The 16688-nt window shown below is 45.2% G+C and overlaps 1 protein-coding gene across 1 annotated transcript; it reads right to left on the bottom strand.

Annotated features, from left to right (window-relative positions):
* Positions 1 to 3813: 3813 nt before the first annotated feature.
* med1 (mediator complex subunit 1) lies at positions 3814 to 16421 on the bottom strand. Its single transcript, XM_008296435.1, has 16 exons — positions 16301 to 16421; positions 14482 to 14588; positions 12844 to 12922; positions 12547 to 12601; positions 12082 to 12214; positions 11874 to 11902; positions 11657 to 11728; positions 11248 to 11322; positions 10880 to 11043; positions 10676 to 10787; positions 10312 to 10436; positions 10079 to 10206; positions 9379 to 9580; positions 9188 to 9283; positions 8421 to 8526; positions 3814 to 8342 (listed from the first exon to the last, which is right to left on the bottom strand). The coding sequence occupies exons 1-16, from the start codon at positions 16419 to 16421 to the stop codon at positions 4463 to 4465; spliced, it is 5484 nt and encodes a 1827-aa protein (XP_008294657.1). The 3' UTR covers positions 3814 to 4462.
* Between the last annotated feature and the right edge of the window lie 267 nt (positions 16422 to 16688).

The following is a 16688-nucleotide window of genomic DNA, read 5'->3' as shown; positions in this document are numbered from 1 at the left end:
AAAGTAGTATTTATGTCAGCCGACAGGATCTGAGACAGCATCCAGAGCATCACAGAGACCTCAGTCGGCCTCCGGCTGGAGCTCGAGAAATGATGAAAGAGCACACACAGCATGAAAGGATGAGGAGAAAGGAAGACTGTGGCTGTTGTCCAAGCAGTGAGGCCGAGTGTAAAACCAGGCACGGTCAACAATGGGGAAATTAGCTGTGCTGTAAAAAAAAAAAAAAAAGCACATCAGCAGCTTGAAAAGGTTGACGAGGGGAGGAAGAGGAGGAGAGGTTGCTGCCTTTGGCTTGCTTTTGTTTGGCCTGGTACAGATCACTACACTGATTGTAAGACGCTACCTGATAGCATGTTAGCGTGTGCTCAGGTGGAAGAGACAGAAGTAGACTCGCTTCAGCGCTGTTCTGACATAAAAACTAAGAAACATACATTTTTAATAATTTAAGGAGCCTCTGCGGCTAAAAGCAACCTCCTGCTATTGTTTTAATGTCAAAGATCATTTCAGGTGGCTGCTGTATTAAAACCTCCATGTGGTTTGTGACTCAGTCTGGAATTTATATTTTAAAAGTTGCGTCTTTTATTGCAGCATTTTAGGCTCAGCTTGAAAATCAGGAAGAAGCTTAACATGTAGATACCAACACAGTCCTGTGGAGGGCGCTGTTCCAGGTGAAACCTGCCACTCTTCCTATTGGTCATAGATGCTGCAGGCTCTACAGCACTTCAAAAAATATGCTTTAAGACCTTTCCTTAAGCGAGTTTCCTTTTGATTAAAAAGAAAGAAAGAAAGAAAGAAAGAAAGAAAGAAAGGCTATAAACAGCATTTTTACTGGATTCAATTTCAAACGTCTGCTGCAGAAAATTGTTTTCTAGATCCTAGCTTTAAAATACAGTTAAATAAAACAGTAAACAAAGTACAAAATAAAATAAAGCAAACCCTTTAAATTTAAAATGTTTTCTTGTTGATTTTAAAATACAGAAAAACATTTTGCCATACACAGAAGTATGAATAAAATGACATGTCAAATGTAAAATAACATTTAACATCTTTAAATAACAATAAGATTGTTTAAAGAAAACATTCAGAAAATTTATTGTAATTTCAGAAATATCTCCTTTATTTGTTTTATTTCAATTTAAGTCTAATACTGCAAATATATTTCTAAACTCATCGTGTATATAATTTAACATCATACCTATCAATCACTATTATTATTATACATTTTAGATAATTCCAACGTTTTAGGTAAATATCCTTCATCAAATGTGAAACACACAAAACAGTACACTGAGCTCATGTAAAACTGAGACTAGAAAATATATTTTAATTATGGAAATTTCCTGTAATCTTTGTCATAGTTATGTAGTTGTTTTATTGTTTATTTGTGCACCCAAGCTGCTGGAATATTACCTTTGTTCTTGATGGATGTGTCAGTGCAACATCTGCATTTCTGTTCATAAAGTTTATCGTTTGTCTTTTTTCCCCTAAAACAAAAAACAAGACGTTCAGCTCGTTTGGCCCCAAATACAACGAACACCACGACGGTGGAGGTACAACACTTTGTGCTTTTCTTTATCTGTCAATGACTTTTCATGAGTTATGAAACATCCAAAACATGAAATATTTTCTCATTTAGGTTAACATCAATGATTCATGTTAATTTCCACGAATTGTCAGCATCAAGTGTGCAGAGCTTGTTTAGTAAGGAGACGTTTCCTCCAGAAGTTCAAAGGAAGGAACAAAGAAAACAGTGGAGTTCACTGTGTTAATGCCGTTCCTGCTCCTGATGAGTTAAACTGACGTCAGGGAAACACCAGAGGTGAATTCATGCCAATCAGGAGGAACAGACATAAAAGCATATTCTTGTTTCCAGGCTGAGGCCGAACCCGAACCGAGCTGATAGCAGACTGCAGCTTAACAGCAGGAAGACGCCTGATTCCTATTTTACAAGGACAGATAAAACCCACAATGGCAGTAATGACATTCAAGCAACCTCCTGCAGTGCTGCTGTGTCGCATTTAGCTGCATACCACACTTTAAAGCATCCATCTCTGGTTATTTACAGTGAAAGGCTCGGATGACCTCCCTCGGGGCTCCTTCAGCCCGGCCTTGGGGACGCTAACAGAGACGGGAAGTCAACCAGCACCGAAGCAGCTGCCCAGAGCAAACTGTGCCTATTACAGCCACACGGCTGGTGATGCTCTTGTGCTATCTGAGCTGAACGCTGCAGCTCTGTGGAGCAGCTCCCTCCATAATAACACCCTTTTTTCTCTTCTTATCATAACAGCACTCCATCCATTTGTGTCAGCTCAGCATTTTAGCAGAAGCTTCTGCTCAGTCAGCAGAGGCAGAGAAAAATGAGGGGTCAGAAGATCAGCTGACCGGGAGCCTTGAAGCCATGTTGGGTTTCATGTGTTGTCACATGGGATTTAAGAGATGCAAAGGTTGGAACAGCATTGTGTCTTTCTGTCTACTCAGGATTATGTGCTATTGATTTGGCAGGATGCAGTGAGAGAGTCAGGCCGTCCTCTGACGTCTGCTCATTTATGGTGAACGTTTAGAACAAACCCGTTGTTGACATGCATCCAGTGCCAAATATTCTGTTTTAGGGGTTTTCAAGTGACGACATGAGTTACAAGAGCGTTCTGGTCCTCGTTCTTTACAAAGAGCTGACAAACAAATGCTTCAACATTAATGAAGGATCTGAAACCTGTTGTCATATTATCTGACATTTCTAAGGAGTTTCAAGACGGCTCGACTCCACACATCATTCTGCTGATTTCTGAACAAAGCACATATGATTCAGCCTCTTGTGTTGTTTCTGGTTGTGTTGCTTTAATACAAAAGCTCTAAATGCCAAACAGCCGAGTCCAGTTTCTAACTGTGGTTCAGTCGTTTCCATTGAGACTGCATTGCTCTGCACTTCCTCAGTGAGCAGGAAGTCCTCTGATGATGCTCTCAGCGGTTACGGCCTGTTTTACTTTCATTTCCTTGTAACCTTTGCTGCTCGTTTGTTTTGTGTATTTTTGGCCGTTTGCTTTTCGTTCCGTCTCTCTAGTTGCATCTCAGTTTCACAAATAATATCCTGGAAAACCTGTGAATAAAGATCTCAAAATCCATTTAACCCCTAAGCACTACCTCTGGGAATGTGGACCTCATCACAGAGCACCCAGCAGTTCTAGTAGAACCAGTGAGCCAGCAGTCTGGTACACTGCTGCCATCTAGTGGAGCTTTGGAGCTGAGGCCAACACACTCAGTGCAAGAGAACATCCATCCATCATCTCTACACTTTAATCCTCACGACGGGGGCGGAGCCTATCCCAGCTGACTCAGGGCGAAGGCAGGTTCACCTGGACAGGTAACCAGTCTATCACAGGGCTACACTTAGAGACAGACAACCAAGCACACTCACATTCACACCTACGGACAATTTACAATCACCAATTAACCTCAGCATGTTTCTGGACTGTGGGAGAAAGCCGGAGAACCCGGAGAGAACCCACGCTGCACGGGGAGAACATGGAGACTCCACGCAGGAAGATCCCGGGTGTCCTCACCGGGACGCCAACCGGCGACCTTCTAGCTTCTACCCTCTGCTCACCACCGAGGCACCGTGAGGCCACAATAGAAAATGAAATGACGAATATAGGATGCACACATTTACAAGATTATCACAACTAATGACATTCATACGGTGACGGGTTCGTTAGGCTTAACTGGCTGTGACACGTCTCGTGTGACAAAACCCTCGGAATCAATAAAATAGTTCTCATTCTGATAATTAGGTTTGTTAAAATACAGAAATCTCCAGAATGTTCTCCAGAAGTGAAATGTTTATTTCGAGCTTCCAAAAGTTCTACAGTTTAAAAAATTACCAGCATGTCTTTTTTCCTCCATCATCATCATCATCATCATCATCCGGTAGTCTTCTTTACCTACACTAATGTACACATGAACAATTTAAAAGGTATCAAAATCTAAAAATTTCCAGTTGTATCTGAAAAACAAGGCAACTGCACCTTTCTTCTCTTTACGATACTTTCGACAGATGTCATCTTTTATCGACAACATACAGCTTAGTGGCAACCTGGTAGGATTTTAAACGACACGTGCACACCGCAGACGCTTTAAATGTGAAAAGAACATGAAGTAAGAAAGATTTACCGATAGTAAAAACCTTCTGACATCACAGGAAACACAAAAACGTCTCAGAAAATATACTGTTTAAAGCCACTTCCTAAGTGAAGCTGCAGGAAGCCGATACTGGAGGTGGCTCTGGACATCCTCTAACATTAGACACTGATACTCACATAGTAAAATATGCCGTTAAAATGCAGCTTCAACAGGATAATGATCACTCAGAGCGCCACAATAGTCTTCAACCATTTCCAATTTGCGGCTCGAGTTAAATAAATACTTTGTGTGTTAGAAGGCATGAACAGTAAAAGACGCTTTAATCAAATCAAAGGTTGCCAGTGAGGGCTGAGTCCATGAGGTCATCATCCTCATTCCTCATATACATAGGACTGGGTCGGGATGGACGATCTGAACCGAGCATGGACAGCGAGGAGTCTGAAGCTGAGATGGGCGACCGTGACCAACTGTCTGCTTTCATTGGATGCGAGGACGGCCCCATGGACATGGAGGACTTCTTCTTCTCTTTATCCCTGTCTCGGTCTCGATCTCTGTCCCTCTCCCTTTCTCTCTCTTTCTGCTTCTTCTTCTCCTTCTTGTGTTTCTTGTGTTTCTCCCCCGAGCTGAGTGGGATCGAGCTCATGTAGTCCTGGGGAGGAAGGGGGCGCATGGTCTGGTCGTCGTCTGAGCTCGGGCTGTTCTGGTGGGACTTCTCGGCCACCGAGCTGCTGCCCGACTCGCTCTCGCTGTCGTGGTTGAGCGGGGTGTACCCTGGCGAGCGGCTGTGGCTGGGGGAGGAGCGGTCGTGCTTGGGAGTGGAGCCGCTGAAGAGGGGGGAGGCTTTGAGGCTAGAAATCTGGGGGCGCATGGAGTCACCAGATCCTTCTCCTGCTTTCTGGAGGGTGACTTTAGCCTTGATGCTTGGTGAGCCACCATCTGGTTTGCTGATGATAATTTTGGCCAGAGTGGTTCCACCCACCCCACCAGATTTTTGGTCCATCAGCTTTTTGTCTCCACTGTTTCCCCCCGACACTGACACCTTTGCTTTAGCCTCTTTATCAGACTTTTCTCGCTTGTACTCCCCACTTTGGGAGGATGAGGCATGCTTGGAAGAGCCCATGTTTGAAGGTCCACCGGGAACACTTCCAGGACCACCACCAGGAGCAGAAGACGAACCAGCTCCCCCTGCTGGTGGCCCAACCTCACAACCATCCTCCCCGACTCCTCCTCCCCCTACACTCTTCAGCTTGTCTATGACTGCTGTTAGAGAGGGCTTCTTGTTTCGACTGGGAGACTTCCCTTTGGCATTGGGGTTATTTGAGTTGTTCTGACCAGCTCCTCCGCTACTTCCACCTCCACCCCCACTTCCGCCACCTCCTCCGCCACTTCCACTCCCTCCACCTGTTCCTCCTCCCCCTCCACTTCCACCTCCACCACCGCCATACTGAGACTGGGAGCCTCCTGAGAAGCCCATGGAACCAGAGGATGAGGAGGAGCTGGAGGACGATGAGGAAGATGTGGAGCCAGAGGAAGAGCCTCCACCAATTGGCTTCTGAGAGCTCATACCTCCACTAGAAGAAGACTTGGACCCACCAGAGCTGCCACCGCCCGAGCCCATTGGAGATTTAGCCTTGGAAGAGGGAGGAGTTCCTGGAACCTGGGACTGCTGCATTTTCATTGGGGAGGACAACTTGTCACCAGAACTACTGGAGCGAGAATGGGAAGGGGAGATGTTGGGCTTAATGTTGGGATTCATAAGCGACCCAGGAGGCTTGCCTCCCTGCGGCTTAATTTTATTACCACTTCCAATTCCACCTCCAGTTCCTCCAGGACCAGAGAGCCCATGTTTGGTGATTGGGGAGGATCCGGGTTTGCCAACACCCATTCCCTGGGAGGACCCTTTAGACTGGGAAGGCCCACCTCCACCTCCTGCACTCCCAGGCTTGGAGCTGTTGCCTTGTGTCATAGAGCCTTCCTTGGACTTAATCTTTCCTGAGGAAGATGAGTGCGAATGATGACTTTTGCTGCTGCTGGTTCCTCCTGCTCCTCCTGTGCTGCTTGTAGCTGAGCTGCTGGAGGTGTATCCACTGTGAGATGAGGTTTTCCCTCCAGTTATGGTCCCCTTTGGGATCTGAATAGTGATTTTGGGAATTGGAGGTGTGGCCCCTCCAGGGGGGGTTTGCGAGCGTCCTGAACTACCAGGAGACTTGGAGCCTCCTCCACTTATGCTTCCCCCAGAGCCTGAGCCACCACTAGGAGGTGTATAAGGTCGGCCCCCTGAGCTGTGAGACGGAGACTTCCCATCAGGATCCAGCTTCTTGCGTTTTGGGGGCTTATCCTTGGACTTTCCCTCACTGGATGGGGTTCTGCTACGTTTGACCTGTTTGCTCTCTGTTGAGCTGCTTCCCATTCCAATTCCAGAGCTGCTTCCGCTGCCCCCATTCTCGTCCTTTGGCCTCATGGGGCCCTGTGGTTTAACTTTGGGTTCTGCACTTTTAAAATCCCCACAAGCTGCTGCGAGGCTCATCATGAGTGGGCTTTGGGACCCTCCACCATGTGTGTCTCCCAAATCAGGAGCCTGCCCCAGAAGCGGTTTACCACTACCACCTCCAAAAATCCCCATATCAAAAGGGTCCTTCAGCGAGGGCTCTGGGGTGCTCTGTCCATGTGGAGTAGGATTCTGAGGTGTTCCTGATGGGGTATTCTGCTGGCTACTTCCTCCAAAACCCTTCACCAGGTCTATGTCTCCATCAGCACTTGGAGAACTGTCATCAAAGTAGCTTTGGGAGAAACCATGGCCTGAGGACAGGAGGTCAGGGTTGAAGTCAGCAGCATCAGGAAAGAAGTTGGTGGAAGAGGAGTCACTTGTGGGAGTGGCGGCAGTTGCAGCTGCCTCAGCAATCAGGTCAGCAGCATCTGTGAAAGGATTCTCATTGCTGTTGGTATTGAAAATGTCTGCTGAGTCAAATACTGCACTGCCCTGGCCTGAGCTGGAGGAGTCACGGATGGGGGTACCTAGGGGACCTCCATCGTCTCCACCACTGCCCATGGGGTGCTGCCCATGGCTGCTACTGCTGCCTTTGCCGGTCTGCTCAGGTAAATCTGACAAGATTTCTGTGATATCAGGTCCAATGCTGTCAGAGCTAGAGAGACGACCCATACGAGGTGGTACAGTACCAGGTGGCTGCTGTTGCTGAGACTGGACATGAGATTGTGAATAAGGCATGCTGGGGCCAGAAGGTGGTGTTCCACACTGGCTCGGTGCTGGAGTGATGCTATGAGGTGTGTCTAGGCCATCACCTGTCAGGTTAACATCAAAGATAGAATTTTGAGATGCGTCCACATCCATAGAAAGGAGCTCACGATGGAAATCATCCTCATGAGTGACTGGATGGTGCTGGTGGTGCTGTGGCATGGAGGACGTCTGTTGGGATTTCATGCCTAACCCACCACCTCCACCAGCTGCAGCATTTCCAGGCAACACGCCACCCTTTTCTGTTCCCCTCGGGCGCTTCTTCTTTCCCTTTACGTTTCCGGGGCAAGCTCCAGCTATGCCTTCTGTCCGTGGAGAACCAGATGAAGAATTCTGTCTCTCTAAAGGACTGGAGCCATACAGTGTCGCAAAATCTTGTGTCGGGTTGTCTTTCAACAAGTTCATCAACATGGGATGGTTCTTGGTATTGCTGGCAGGAGAGGATGTTGGGGGTGGAGTCTGGTGGGGTGGCGGTGCATTCTGGGAGCTCGGACTAGAACCCACACTTCCAGTTATCTGTAGTAGACTTGTCAGTATGGGATTCTGCGTGACTTTGCTGTAGTCATCCGAGTGGCCTTGACCTTGCTGTTGTTGCTGGTGTTGTTGCTGCAGCTGTTGCTGGCCAGCCACTCCTCCTGGGGTTAGGCACTCTCCACCTTGGGCTTGCCTTTCTGTTCGGGACATCCCAAACAGAGAGACAATTGGACCTGTATAATTAGGTCCCCCTGGGGGTCCTCCTCCAGTAGGTGTGTTGCCCCCTGTGAGGCCAGGGAGTCCCATAAGGTTAGTTCCATCACCAGCTGCCATGTTATAGGTAGGACTACCAGAGGGTGGCAGGTTGTTCTTCACCATGATCTCCACTGTCTGTGCAATTAACGAGAGGGCTGGAGTGTCTGCCTGGATGGTCTCTGCTTTCCTTCGAATGGCCCTCATGGTGACTGGGATGGACATGCATCTAAGAGTGGAGGACAAAAATCAGCACCAAAAACACATCGTCCACATTTATACTCTCAGTAGAAACTAACAATCTCACCTTTGGACTACCTTGGTGATGAATTCATCCGTGCAGATCAAAGCATCCGACAGTCCTTTGTATAGCTTGCAGGATACCTGTCTGGAGTCAATCACCTCCATCACCACTAGAGGAAAGAAGTCAGAGAGGACAGAGGACTTAGAAAAACAAATCCCTCTCACTGTCACTCTGTTAAATGAGAGCAGCACATCAACTGCAGACTGCGACTGTAATAATCATGCAGGCAGCCAAACACTAAAAGTGTCATGTGGCTCCCCACTGACAGGCCTTCAGGTGATGACCGCATGCAACTAAACAACAATACAGTAATGACTGTCAAGTCTGCAGCAAAAGGCTCACATATGCATGGGAATTTGATAGTGCGCAAATGTGAAGTGATTTTTGGAAGCATTTTTGCCATAATTTTCCAGTGAAGAAGGGGCAGATGGGAAAAACAGGGAGTAGGGGCATGACCAGCATCACAGACACCTGGCTGAACCACAGCTAGGGATGTTGTGGATATCTGCTGAATGTAGACAAAGGGCAGTTCATATTAGCTGTCCCTACCCAATATGAATTCTTTGAAAATTAGTAACAAGCCAAAACGACACTGCAAGTTTGTTTGGGAGACAGGCTTTGACGTATGATGATAGAAAATCAGCCTCACTCTGTAACATCACTGGACAAATACATTCACACACACCAACATCTGTGTCACCTTCTCAACTCACACGTTTCAACTCGATCATTTAGTAACTTTCAAAAATGTAGGAGAATTGAGAGCTCACCACAGACTAATGACTCGTTGACTGGATGCTGGAAAGAGACGCTAAAACTTGAGTCAGTAAGAGGACAGACTTCAAACTGCAGCAAGCCTGCACTGTCTGAAAGAACGAGAACAAAGATGCTCAGCTCGTCATATGTAAAACAGAGTATAGGTTACCTGACTAAATGCAGAAATCAGAGGCCAGATACCAACCTTCTTTGACGGAGGTTCGTTTGACACAGCTGCCAATCAAGGTATTATAGGCAGCCTGGTGCCGAATGATATCCAACAGTAGTGGCACTTGTGCTGGGTGACGGAAGGGGATTTTGGACACCAGAGCTCCTTGAAGAGAGCGGCCATCTTGCACGGGGGCATCACCGTTCAGAAAATAACAGTGCTGCTGATCTGGCAACACCTGTGAAAGCATACGAGTGTTTTTCTTACACTGGATTGTGCTAAAATCTTTTTTTTGTATTGGCTTTTTTAAAAATCTTTTGAAACCTCCAATTTCATTGTACAATGACAAAGAAATTTACATTTTGCAAAATCTCTGTTGTATAATTAAAACATGACAGCAGAGAAAACAAAAGACCTTGTCAATCAGAACATGTCAAACAAAAAGCCATATGTGGGGAGTTGCTGGTAACCTGAATGAGGGACACGGTGCTAAAATGTAAGATCAGTTTGGTAATAAACCCAATGAATGGACAATAAATACAGCAATGTTAATGACTTGATGTTCTCAGTTCCTATAGGTGACCAAAACTGCGAGCAACGAGAATAAGTAAAGACTTAAACGTTGACGCTGGATGGATCACACACACTGATGGACGAAGAATAAAAGCAAAGCAGAAAGATGCCAGACTCACGACACATTATTGCTGTGTGTGGAAGTACTGTGTGTGCTGCTCACAGAATAAAAGTGCATGTTGTGTGAGGGCGGCGGCATGGAGCTGCCCTCTTCCAGGAGCTGAAGCTGGCTCTGGACAACTAACTGGTAGAGAGGTGAGAGGCTGGGTGAGGTCTCAAACACTGGGATCGCTGGGGAAAAGGAGAGAGGTGTAAATCAGAAATATCAAACAACACAACCCTCATCGTTTCAATGCATGGCAACACTCATGCTGCCTGTTCATGAGGTAAACTCACAAGTGGCATTGCCCATCCTCTGAATGAAGGAGAGGGAGAAAGGCATGGGCCGGTTCATCTTCAGGAAAAAACAAGCTGGCAAGTCCACGCAGTTGGAGTTGGTCACAGTGGAAAAGGAAGGCGTCCTAAATACACAAAAACAAATCTATCAGCTGTTCCTATAGTCTACTTGCTCTGCACTGGGACGCTAACATAACCCCAGAGGATTGCCTCGCTACGCCAAACACTGGGGCTTTATGAGCATTCACTCTAATTCCCAGCTCTTGTTTGCCTACTAGCATTTTTAAAATGATTTTGAACAGATTCAGTGGCTGTGGATCGTAGGACTGTAAAAACTCAGACGAAGTGAAGTACGCCCTCTTACCCCTTGTTGTCAACTGGGTGGGATCCAGTGATGAGCGGAGCGATGGGAAGCTTGTAAACAGCAGACGTTCCCTCGATGGTCACAGAAACACTGACACCCAGAGAGCGCGGCACTGCAACAACCATATAAAACAAATAGAAATAAATATAGATCACATAAGTCAAATCATCAGAAGCTGCTCATCGATGTCCTGCATGCACTTGCCATTGTTGTCTGTTAAGTTGAGCTGTGTGCCCGTTCCCTCTTCAAATATGTCATAAGGGGACACGTAGCACTGAAGAGAAACCAGATGGCCACCACTCCTGGCTGTCAGCAAGCCCACACTTCCATGAAGAATAGTTTCCACTGTATTAGCATTGGTTGCTAACCTGGAAAACATACAACACAAGCTACTGCATCACAAAGACAGGTGATCAAATTTGGACTTTTACTCCTAATTCATGTATTTATTAGAGTACAATTAATATAGTATAGTATTAGCAAATGTATATATTTTAAGGCTGCTGATTGATCACTCAGGGATACATTCTGTGCTATTACTGCTATAGAAGTAAGAGTTTTTGGGAACTTACCGAAACATGTGCATCATCTTGGTGAGATCAAGCTCCAAAGACTGCAGCGCGATATACATCTTGGTTTTCAGCTTACTGGAACACAGAAATTAAGAAGGATAATTAGATGTAACGGCAACAAACACAATACTCATTAGGACATATGGCATCCGTCCTTATAAATCAACTGTCTTCAATCATGGCTTCTGGCATTCTGTGTTTTCACTTTTCTAAATATTCCCAATAAGCCTGTTTTATTCATTTTAAAGTATTTTTGGCTTTATAGAAAAGTATGAATTCAGAACTCTATGTCAATAATGCTCAGTGAATCCACTTTAGATTAACAACAACAATTAATAGAGAGCAATCATCTGTGGAAAATAAAATGTTGCTCGAACCAGACATCCTCAAAGCCTACAAGTCTACTTACTTGTCCCCGGGAAGCTTGTATAAATCAACAAGGCCCTTAAGATGTTTGGAAAATTCCTCAAAGTTCTTTTCTCTGATGAATAGAAAAAATGTTTAGAGAGCTGTCAAACCAGTTATGTGGTTATTTGTTTGCTGCCTACTTCTATCCATGGAACAGAAATGATGACAAACACTGCACTTATCTTACAGTACAGTGAAGGGCGGTTGTTTCTACTCACCTTAGATGCTGAATGAGCTCAGGACAACTCTGTGACCAACAAATCGAGAAAAAAATATTATTCATCTTCACCAAAGTGCATCGATACAAATGACACAAAAGAACGCAGAGCATCTGAAGACATTTTAAAACCATAGACGTGTACAATTCATAACAGTGACCAGTCTTATTGAAATCATCTCATGGAGCCACATGGAAGCTGTCCTGACCGTAGGGTTCTCTCCCTGATGGGCCACCTTGACGTCCACTAGCTGGCCACCGGAGTCCAGCTGCACCTCCACATAGAACATGTCTGATGTGATGTAGCACTCCGTCCCTGATGGGCTCAGGTGAGAGCCCAACCTGCACAGGTAAGACGACAGCAGAAAGAGAAACCACTTCAATTGTTCTGTATCCTTGTACCCTGTTCTACTTCAGTTCATTTATAACTGGTTTTCAAATAAGAAGTAATCTCATCTCATAATGAACTGGTAGATGAAAAACGGTAAATGGCAATGTTTTGTATGTAGCCCCATCAGTCATTTAAAACCTCATTCTCAGCTCGATAGGAAAAAAATATAATCATCAAACTGAACGTCTTTCAGCCTTGATCTTCCTCTATTTCCAGAACTTAACCTTACCCGCTGAATCAGGAGACTGAGAGAATAAATATGAGCAGAAAGTGACAAACTCACATGTTTTGCCGAGCAATGGATTCTAGCCGATCTGTCATGGAGGGCAGAGATGACACTGAGAGAGAAGGCAGAGAAGAACAGGAGATTTATAATGTGACAATGTCAGACATGCCTGCATGCATGACGCTCAAAGCAAAAGACATGTCAGTTAGCAGGGAGAAGGAAAGCTGTGGTTTACCAGCACCACTGAAATGTTTAACAGTTTATTTCTTACTGAATAAAGGTATATTTCCCCTATCGAATGATGGACAGTTACATCTTCTACCCAAAAGGCTGCCTTGCTGTCCTCTGCGTTACCTTTCAGCGCTCTCTGCAGCGTCTCCAAGCAGGTGAGCAGGAGCTGGTGACCTGCTGCATTCATCGCACCACGTTTCTCCTGGGACACATTTAAGGAAAAACACAGAAAAAGCTTGAACAACAGGATCTGTTCAGGTTTGTTTTTCTCTGGCTAAGTCAGCACAACAGCTCTGACATTTAAATATCACCATTATAACTCCTCTGGTCCACGAGGTAAGCTATTCTAATAAGAACTTGTTTTTGCAATTACATGATTAATGGCCATAAGTTTTTACCGACTGCGTTGGTTGCTTGAGAATACTAGTTGTGACCTGAAGGGGTACTGTACAGAAACACAGACAAAGGGATGGCAGTGCTACGTCATTACTGTGTGTGCTAATGGCATTTTTAAAGTCCTTCTGAAATTGCTAGAGTAAATTGGTGTACAGAATAAATTATAGGGCTTCCCCCACAGAGTGGCTGAGTAGAATCATCAGTCTGAAGAATCCCCATTCAAGTTTGTAAGTCATGAAAACAAACTGTGTATTTGTTGCAGAGCCTGGGTTGGGCCACTAGGTGGAGCCTCTTACTGTTTAATGAGATAAGAGTTACAGGTGTGACTGCTGCTCATCCACAGGGACTGCACGAACTGTAAATCAAGCGCTACAGCCTGAAGTCTAGTGAAAGAAAAAGGAATCGTCTGCCTGGCTCTGCTAAAATCCCTCTGACTCTGTCTGGTGGCTGCTGGGTTAGCTAGCAAGCTGAAAGTCATGCAATGCCAGTTGGATGTGGCTCACTACCGCAGGGCAGGAGCTGAGCATCAGACAGCTGAGAGCAGTGCTATAGCTGTGGTCCTGACAACCAAGACAAATGCAAAGTAAAACAAAGGGCATGACTCTTCCCTGCCTTGAGTACGAACACATTTTAGTGGCAGTGTAGCACTGGCGCTGGTAAACTGTCTAAAATGACAACACTTGTGCATCCCAAGCACATCTGCAGCAGCTGTGCAGCAGTTCAACTGACATGAACTACAGTGAACATATTCCTCCCACTGTGTCCATAAGGTACGACCGCTACTCCAGAGCCAATAAGCCATACGTTCTTTAAGCACAGTGGGCAAAACAACAACAACAACAACAACAACAAAGTGTTATTACTCTACGGATCAACGTCCAGTGTGTATTATTCATTGTATTCATTAATTGACTTCTGATTATTATTGTGTGGGACTTTGAATATCACTCCAGTGGACTCAGTGGTTCTGTAGGCCCATAGTGGCTACAACAGAGTGAGGAGTCTTCGCTTCTCGATTCCTGACTCAGGTTAAAGATTAAAATGTTTAGTTAAACAAAAAGCATATTGTTTTCAACCTGTGGAAGTTTGCAGGCCATCCAAACTACTCTGTACCCATACTGACGTGTGTGTGTGTCCCAAGCCCTCTCTACTGTCTGTTAAGTTTTGTTTTTCAGTTTCAGGTTGGAGCTAAACATATGAGGAGCATTCAGTCTGATCTGTGAGTATAACAGGGTGGCGTGTCAATCAGCCACCAGGCCCCTCGCTACTGATCTCACACCTTCAGGCAATTTTAGATGTTTAAACCTGTCACAGACATTTTGTAGATTCCCACAACCTTTCTACAGTAAGCTGTCTCTGTCTCACCATGGCCTGACGAACAACCTTGCAGGTCTCTTGCCATGGCCGGGAAGCATTGTGTTTCGCATGAAGCCTCTCAAGCAGGGCGGCCATGCGAGTCTGCTTCTCTGCCTCTGAAAAAATTACAAAATACATTAAACAAAGAAATGCAATTTGTGCACAGATACTGTTTTAAAGATACTGACACGTAAACTTGGGAAACGTAAAGGCCACATGCTGGTTCCTTTGACTTTAGGTTTCACCAAATGTGAAATTAAATACAAGCCCAACCCTACATCACATTATTTATCTTTGCATTTGACATTTACTGGATTCGGCCACCTACCAAACATCTCTCATGAAGATCTAATTAGGAAACAACACCACAACTGGAACTGACTAACAACAACTCTTTGTAATGAGGACTTTCTGTCTGGGATAAATATAAATGAGCTGCAGCCAGTGACCAACAATTACACATGTATGTAACAGATGCATACAAGAACAAGAAAAGGTTCCTGCTGTTTCTGTTGGAACATTTAGCTGTAGACAAAAGACACTCAGTTTACTGTTAAAACACTGTGTAGTGATTTAAATAATGTGATGGAGCATTACCACATGAGATGCTATGAAAGGCTTGACGGCCACACAAACAGGACAGCATGAAACAATAAAAGCACGGACACAACAGCTGATGTCTCGGGTCAGACGAGCTGCATCACGTATATTCAGAATTGCAGCCTTTGTATTTGCTAACTGCCCTTTTTTCAAATTCCAGTTTTGTTTATTTGACACCAATCAACAGCCGCAGTCGGGATGCGAAATGACAAAAACACTTTTCTTGTATGAATGCAACAGAGTTCAGCGACACTAAAAACTTCCTCCAAAATGATTTGTTCAGTTAATTGACATCTGTGTAAAACTCTTGAAAGAACTGAGCATTAAAGTATGATGTGTTTAAGGACTGCTGTGTTACTGCTCAGATGTACTGATGAACATGCGGCTGAAAGTGGACAAATATTTGGTTTCTAACCTATTTTCCATATGTGAAAGTACACCTTTGTAAACTAGTGCAAGTTGGTATTTGTAGTGAATTTTCCAAAGTCATGGAAACTAAATGTAGAGCTCATCAGCCACGCATTGGTTTTAAATGAAAGCAAAACCAAAACACGTCTCCTCCTGAAGCTACACTTCACATGAATGTTTATCTTTCGTAGGTGTTAAGTATGATTAGCTGTCGGACTAGGAAGACATGCCATTACTCTGAACACCAGAAAGTCACACAACATCCCCTAAAACACAGCAAGAAAGGACTGCATGCGCTTGTCAGTCTGTCCAGAAGGATGAAAGGTGCTAGCACCGGCTAACGCTATCATAACGTGTCATAAAGTGCTCTACATTACTGCAGCTTGTTAGTTCATACTGGCTAGGTGGCCAGTCTAGTATTTCCTGTCCTAAAACAATAAATATGAGCAACTTGCGTGGTGCCAGTGGTTTACTTCCAGAGACCTTTGTGATGTGGCTGCCCACCACTGGTGTCTCCACAAAGTTGACGTTAGCAAGTTGCTAACGTTAGCCAAAGAGCTGCCCAACCTCGCCGCTAACAGCGTATTCAATTTAAATAACTTGGGCTTCACTGCTCGATGTTATTGTGATTTAACGTCGCCCAATGAGAAATATTTTTTGTCGAGGACGTGCACAAGAATCAGTCGTTAGCGTTGCTCGGTTGGCTAACTTAGCCGCTAGCCCCCATTAGCCCGAGTCGCCTGGTGCAGCAGCCCAGACCACAATAACAACAGAAATCAGTAAAACCAACCAAAAGTAAAGCTGTGGGTCGGGTTCTTACCTGTCACCTCTTCGGTTTTGACCCGTTCTCCATGAGTCTGATTTCCTCCTGGCTGTACGGAGACAGAAAGTTCCCTCGCTGGACTGCCGCTCTGCATAGCGACACCAGGCCCCGCCGCCATTGTCGCCCCTGGTGCCCGTTTCAGTTTCCCCGCTTCGACTTCTCCGCTTCCCCTCCCGGGCTTCCGTACCGTCCGTGCCGCCAGAATCGCCAGAACCGCGGGCAGGTGACACACCGCGTTTTTCTTGTTGGTAAGTTTCCATCAGAAACTTTTATCTAAGTACCATGTTGTGCAGTTTTAAAGTGCCTTGCATCTAATTTACATGGACCCTTAAAAGAAGTCAGAACAGGTCGTGATTATTCCAGTTTTTTTTTACGTTTTCACAAT

The sequence above is a fragment of the Stegastes partitus genome, unplaced genomic scaffold (assembly GCF_000690725.1).
Source record: "Stegastes partitus isolate 25-593 unplaced genomic scaffold, Stegastes_partitus-1.0.2 Scaffold1128, whole genome shotgun sequence".
Classification (NCBI taxonomy): domain Eukaryota; kingdom Metazoa; phylum Chordata; class Actinopteri; family Pomacentridae; genus Stegastes; species Stegastes partitus.
The sequence above is the reverse complement of the archived record's forward strand: the minus strand, read 5'-3'. Positions and strand labels throughout refer to the sequence as shown.